The following is a 7,778-nucleotide window of genomic DNA, read 5'->3' as shown; positions in this document are numbered from 1 at the left end:
AATTGTACATTAATGTGACATTTTTTTCTTGGATGGGAACAGGTGGGGCACACACACACCCGCCCAAAATAGTTTGTCTTCTGTCGATACGTTGCACCTTTTAGAAGGAAATCTGATTTGGAATATTTTTACAGTATTTCCTCTTATACAACATTCAGTTTTTATTTAGGTGAAGGCTATATTCAATTCAGCACGAAATGTCAGCAATTCAGACTAGATATACTTCATTTTTTTAAAAAATATACATATTTTGATAATTGCTTTCGTACTTTCCATCCCTTATCTTATCTTTTGTTAAGGTAAAATAATATCATATTTTCGAAAATTGTTACATGCTTTGTTTTCCCACGCCCAAATTGAAATCATTGCTAAAGACGAAATTTTATACAATTTGCGTACTCGAAGCAGTTTATCATAAACAACTTTCAAAATGATTTGCAAAAAAAAACAAAATAACCACGAAATAAACAACAGTGACCTTTAGTCAATACACATCTGATCTCTTTGACTGCGTGATGATGTATTGCTAACGAAAATATCAAGTTGATGTGACATTTCAAATATAACGCGTACTTGTTGGATTGGCATGGACTCTGTAATTTCAGAGAATTGCGTCTTGAATAAAAAACAGCGAAATATCGACAGAAATATTTGTTTCTTTTTTCTTGGAAGATCTATTAATAAATGTGTTCCTAGAAAATGTATGTTTTTCTGAAGTTGTTCTTGCAATAAATATATTACGATACAGACAAAACTTAGCGCTAGGTCCTGATTGTACACGACAGTTCGTCAACGTTGAATATTCATTTGTTTAATCTTTGGTAAATTGTCTTGACATTTGATTTCTTTTGTTCTAAGACTAATAGTTTGGACTCAAGATGATCTTAGGTATGTATTTGAAGTTTAAGGCCATGTCGACTAAAGAAAAATACCCATTTATTTTGTATGGCTGAACGTGACGAAGCCTTATGGTTCACAAACTTGATACGGCAATTTGTCATCTCCCAGTTAGATTATATATACACCCTGCTACAAATTTTTAAACTGAACTGGTTTATCATTTAATTTAGGCAGTATTATTTGAAGTGATGTTCTCTGAACATTTACAGTCTGGACTGGTGCAGGCAGATCTTGGTCTGCTCTGGTCGCAAAGGCAAAATCATTTGCCGCTAGCAGGCTACAGATTAAGATCTTGTAGGCCCCATCTCAAATATGTCATAAGGTATTTGTTTTTACATTATTCACCCTTCAATAGTTATCAAACGAAAACCGCTTAAAAAGTTCCCTATATTTAACAAATTTCCATGAACTGCTGTTGCTAATAAACGTTGCTATGGATTTGTATTACATAAAGATATTTCCGCATTTTCTGAGTGAATAAACACAGGGACAAAGCATGGTGCATGCGTTATGTATCTGCTTTTTATGCAGCAATGCTTACATCGTTTGTCCATATAATGAATTTGTGACAGTGGTACAGTATTCTATAAAAGAAAATAAAAAGAAGTATTTATGAACTTTTTGCGTTTTTATGCTAAACGTGTATTGAGTTAAAATGTTTCTATAATATTTGTTGCCGTGGGGACATCACGCCAAACGACACTCCATAAGTCGAAAGGACATGCTTCTCACTTTTATTGGTATAGCCAGTAAGGGTTGTAAAGAAATTTCGTTTCGGTTAAGAAAACTGAGCTGTAGCAGACACTAAGAAAGGTATGATAATACGTTAATCTTTATTATTATATACGTTACTTTAAATAGTAACAAAAAGGCCGTTAAAACAGTCATTACGGCTGCTGTTTACGGATCGATAATGGCGCAGTGTTACGGCCGCGGAAAGGATATAATAGAAATGTCAATAAATGGCGGGTGTCTTTTAGCCACAATGGCATACCTAGTTTCATAATGGCCCTCAGCTTAAGCCCTCGGTCCCCTTGTCCTTTTCATAATACTTCTGCGGAAATGGCATTTTTCATTAAATTTTAAGGACAATGACGTTAAAGCAGTTGAAGTAGTATTGTACAAACACTATGTTAGATCTGACATAAAATGTTGGATTTAGAGTAAGTTAAACTTGATGTTCAAAATTTGAGGTGTTCGGTACTTATTGTATAGAATTATAAAATTGTCCATTAAGAAAATCTGAAATAAACCAAATTTCCATATTTTTGATATTGCTATCCAATTTGAACGAATTTTCCATACATCTTTGTGTTATGATGATTATTATCATTATCATTATTATTATTATTATTACTACTACTATTATTTGTTTATTAGAGTTTCATTTTTTCACAGTACAACAAGCATATATGCATGACAGTATTATTGCAATAGAATTACAAAAGACTATGTAAATTTTATATAAATTCTATCTGATCTAAACATTAAATCTGCATGATACAGGTTAGGTGATTTCAGCTACTGTCCACGCAGTGTGCCTAAAATATATTTAAAACAACTACTCGTAAATTCTAAAACAGTTAACGTGAGAAATGCAAAGCATATATTACCATTACTTATATGAGTGAGAATATAAGCAGATACTTCCAAACTTAGTTAAAAACAGTTAAGTCACATATATATCTTAAAAAAGATAAGATAAAACCAGACCCTATTAGTCAACCCTTACGATCCAGTGCAAGAACCACACGGGACACACATATTCTTGAATTGGAGGAAAATGAATCACCAAATGCATGATAAATGCTGCGTGGAATACAGTTCAATCTTACATTGACACAAACAAAAATCTTCTATATGTGTTATATTAGTTTTTATCCTGTCACTTGCAGTATTTTCGACCCGATATCAGGGTGCCGTATATCTTTCTTGATATACCGTCAGTGGATCATGTGACCAGTGATATACGGTCAGTTGATCATGTGACCTTATGGTCGATATTGTTGTCATAAGAAATTTTGCAACGAAACCATCATCATTGTGTTGGAAATGTCCGAACTAAGAAAATGAGTGGTCAAATAATGAGTTTTTATTCAAAAACGAAGAAGTTATTGCGATTTTGCCGGTAATCACGTCATTATATAAGTGACGTCATTACGAATATGACGTCATTAAAGCGGTTGTCGCACACTTATTTTTGTAAAATAAATTGCCAAATATCGGAAAATGAAGTAATGACAAGATAAATAGAATAATAGGTTAGTGCCTAAGATGGAGAAAGTTTATCTGGCTCGGCTCCGGATGTTATCAGGTTCGCCTTCGGCTCACCCGATAACCTCCTCCACCTCGCCAGATAAACTTTCTCATCTACGGCACTAACCTATTATTCTCTATATACATGGTCAGATTTTAAAGATATCCAATGGCCATCTTTCACTAAACTATCTTATCCTTAGATATTTACTTCTGATGTATAAATTCCTCATCAAATATATTTAACTTTACTAAATATATAAATTGGACTTTAATTCCAAACCAGACGATTGGACTTACTAAGACCCAAGAATCATAGACTAATGTCTATTGTACATGCAGTGTGTATTCCTACGACAGAAGTCTTCCCAAGAGCTATAGGGAGGTCGGATATTAACCTCGTTATATTATAAAACTGTCTTTCTTTATAATATTTATTCGATATTTTCTGATGCATTGACGTAAATTATGCTATGTTTTGAATACGTTTCTAAACAAACAATACACAATCGATACTCTTTGATAACCTATACCGGGTTTATGAACAAATTTAGTCGGTGGTAAACAGTTTAAAGCGAGAATTTGACTGAGTCTGTTTACGAGAGATAATGAAAAGTGCAACACCCTTACCCTCCCACATCATAGCACAGGCTTAAGAGGAACTCTATTATAAATTGAGATTGAGTGCACTCGTGACATTAAAGAATCAGAAATTATAACAACACAAGTCATGTCTTCAATCTTGTTTGTGCTTAAATGATACAAAGACTTCCCATTTTGTTTTGGTGTTACAGAATATTTAAAATAGGGTATCTTCATAGATTTGTACTGGCTTATCGGCGTTTTCGTTATTGGAATCATTAACGGGACATTCGTTCACATACGTACTTAAGTAGGGCATGCCTACTTTCCACAAGAAGCTTAATTAAATTGACATCTACGTAATTAAGTATCAAAAATTGTGTTCCTTTCCAATATCGCAGAATCCTAATAAGTCAAGACCACTCTTAAACACAGCCAATATGTCCAAAGACATTTCTAATCTAATTCTAAGTACACAGTAAAAAGATATTCCACATTCCGTTTAACATCTGCAATACACATTTTCTTTTATTTTATGATAGCAAATTGGATTTTTGGGAACTTTTCCAGCACAGATATTCTTATAAAAGCAAAAACAAATTGTTTACTTAGAATATTTTCCGAACGATTTACTGTTGCAAATGCTAACTACTGAAACACAAGGACAAGGAATCGGTAAAACTGAATGATGCTCCCCGATGCATGTGCTTGTCCCAATAGGGGGAAAAACGTATTAGAAACAAAAAATGGAGATAATAAAAAGAAGAAAATTGAATAAAGGGAGACAATTAAAGCAAGGGACATATCATTAAGTGTAATTTTTGCCTCTATCATTTTGTGAAGCTTCAATGAAATGCCATTAATACTTTTCAAGTAATGCTCCGGACAAGCCTTATTTTGTATAATAAAGGGAGATAATTCAAAAACTAGGTAAGGTAGAGTTATGATTCTTTGACATTGCACTTTGTCTCAATGGTCTCTATGATTATCTTAAGTTTCAATCAAATGCCATTAAAACATTTCAAATTGTTTTCCGGACAAAAGTGTGACGGACGGACGGACGAACGGACAAAGCGGCAGCTATATACTCGCCCTCCGGGGAGCATAAAAACAAGCAAATCTATTTTAAAGTCAGTATACACAAATATGTTAACAAATTAATAAAATCATTTAGTAACAATAACAGTGTTAACAGTGTCTATTCTCCGACAAGCTCTATCAAATGTGGTACAAATTATCTTTCCTTATGCCATTTTGGATCATTTTCGTTATCAAGGAAACAATGAAAACCTATATCAGAATTTGTTTCTCATGAAAATATCAACTTACGAAATACATAGCACAATATTATCTTTAGATTGTCAATATATCTGATATGTTTAACAAACGAGTTATACCAGCATATAACTGAATTTCACATCAATAAATGCAAAATCAGTACAAATTCAAGCAGTGTACGGCTTTACATGTATTTTCTAAAGATAAATGCTATTTTGTTAATATATGATACACAATTTTCTTTAAGCAAATATTCCTTTTACTCACGTCTCTAGCAAACGCAATCTGGTACGTTTTAAACGTCACCCATTCCTATAAGTTCCTACTTTAAAGTATTTGCTGCTGTCAGAGGAAACAATATATGTTTTTAATCACAAAGTTTCAAATATATGAAAAATATAGACACGTCATTGAAATATTAGAACCATTGAAGTACGCCTTTTAGTCCCAGTTCACCAGTTAATTTACTGCAGCTAGTAAATACTTTATCATCGCATTTTCATTTTGTCTGTACGTAAGTGGCTTACATTCACATCTGAGGGTTCTACCTCCAAACAAGCTTAAGAAATGGGGTCACAGGTAATAAGAGTGGCTTAAGTTTGTCATTTGCAACCTTCAATCCCATGTTCATGCGTTTGTGAAAATATTGGTTGTCCCTCTTTGCAGTGACGGATGAATATCGTATTTGTGAAAAATAACGAATATCCAGTATCATTGTATGGCAATTTCAGCCTGCTAATTCAATTGCGAGACCAGTCTCTTGCTATCTGCAAATCTAGATATATGCATGACCGTTTCTATTTTGGCTGATTTATACTTCTGGTAAGATTTTAGACCTAACTGTCACTAAGGAGCTAGAAAAATTGACTTATTCATTCATTCATTCATTCATTACCAATTCGTGGAAATCCTTAGTTCTATACACATCATAAATAACAAATTGAATATAAATACCTCTTTTTTTCAGGAAACGTACACGGACAATAATACGTGACTGACCAAGGTCGCAACTTTTAACAACTTTTGCTAAGGCCCTGGGAATTTACATATTTAAATACAATATATTTCCACTATTACTTCTTCTAACCACCGCCACATGTAACATCGAAAACAGCACAACTGACTAGCCTATTGCGTGCAATGCACGTGAATAATTTGTTCACAATATATTGTACAACGGTGTAAATGGTTTTGACATGATCGCTTGTATTTCATTTTCGAAACCTGTTAGGAAGCATTTATTCATATGTAAAGAAAAAACAAAGAAGAGTGTTTCTTTTGTTGCGTTTTTAATAAATACATACCAAAATAAAAAAAAAATAACCTTAAAGGATTAGAACAAAATTAAGCACAGGTCCATAACATTTTATAAACTTAAAGAACACTGAACAATGCGAGCAGGCTGCCTCATACGTAACCCCCCGATCTTTTATTTTTCTTTATTTTGTTGTTGTTTTGTTAACAGGGTCAGGGAGATGTAGTGGATACTTCAAACAGAAGGGTGCCCCAGGGTCAGGGAGAGGTAATGGATACTGCAAACAGAAGGGTGCCCCAGGGTCAGGGAGAGGTAATGGATACTGCAAACAGAAGGGTGCCCCAGGGTCAGGGAGAGATAACGGATACTGCAAACAGAAGGGTGCCCAAGGGTCAGGGAGAGGTAACGGATACTGCAAACAGAAGGGTGCCCCAGGGTCAGGGAGAGGTAACGGATACTGCAAACAGAAGGGTGCCCCAGGGTCAGGGAGAGGTAACGGATACTGCAAACAGAAGGGTGCCCAAGGGTCATGGAGAGGTAACGGATACTGCAAACAGAAGGGTGCCCCAGGGTCAGGGAGAGGTAACGGATACTGCAAACAGAAGGGTGCGGTGCTCCAGGGTCAGGGAGAGGTAACGGATACTGCAAACAGAAGGGTGCTCCAGGGTCAGGGAGAGGTAACGGATACTGCCAAAAGAAGGGTGCCCCAGGGTCAGGGAGAGGTAATGGATACTGCAAACAGAAGGGTGCCCCAGGGTCAGGGAGAGGTAATGGATACTGCAAACAGAAGGGTGCCCCAGGGTCAGGGAGAGGTAATGGATACTGCAAACAGAAGGGTGACCCAGGGTCAGGGAGAGGTAATGGATACTTCAAACAGAAGGGTGCCCCAGGATCAGGGAGAGATAATGGATACTGCAAACAGAAGGGTGCCCCAGGGTCAGGGAGAGGTAATGGATACTGCAAACAGAAGGGTGCCCCAGGGTCAGGGAGAGGTAATGGATACTGCAAACAGAAGGATGCCCCAAGGTCAGGGAGAGATAATGGATACTGCAAACAGAAGGGTGCCCCAGGGTCAGGAAGAGGTAGTAGATACTGCAAACAGAAGGGTGCCCCAGGGTAAGGGAGAGGTAATGGATACTGCAAACAGAAGGGTGCCCCAGGGTCAGGAAGATTTACGTCGATTTTCATAGCACGCAATAGCACTTGTGCCGATACATTATTAATTAAACTTGGCAAGAATAATTGGCATCCTTTATACTGTTTAACACAGGTAAAACAAATTAACAGTCTAAACAGCATAAGAATTATTTTGCCATGAAGTTAAGAAATTCTTGATAGTTATTATGAAAGGCTCTTATCACAAATGCTTTTCTGAAGAATATAGGAATGAAATTTATTCTAAAAGGTGTGATCTTTCAAATTACGTGATTGAAATAGTATGATCTCAAATAAAATGACGTCTTACTGTTGGTGAACGACTATGTAACGTCAAAAATAGTTTCAAGCA

At 35.8% G+C, this 7,778-nt stretch overlaps 1 protein-coding gene across 1 annotated transcript; it reads left to right on the top strand.

Moving 5' to 3' along the window:
• The first annotated feature begins 878 nt into the window (after positions 1-878).
• LOC123566133 (ribosome-binding protein 1-like) lies at positions 879-7,461 on the top strand. The gene is made up of 2 exons (XM_053550409.1): positions 879-888; positions 6,482-7,461. Exons 1-2 carry the CDS (start codon positions 879-881, stop codon positions 7,459-7,461), a joined length of 990 nt encoding a protein of 329 aa, XP_053406384.1.
• Positions 7,462-7,778: the final 317 nt, after the last annotated feature.

Source organism: Mercenaria mercenaria, chromosome 1 (genome assembly GCF_021730395.1).
Source record: "Mercenaria mercenaria strain notata chromosome 1, MADL_Memer_1, whole genome shotgun sequence".
Classification (NCBI taxonomy): domain Eukaryota; kingdom Metazoa; phylum Mollusca; class Bivalvia; order Venerida; family Veneridae; genus Mercenaria; species Mercenaria mercenaria.
This window is presented reverse-complemented; position numbering and strand designations above follow the sequence as displayed.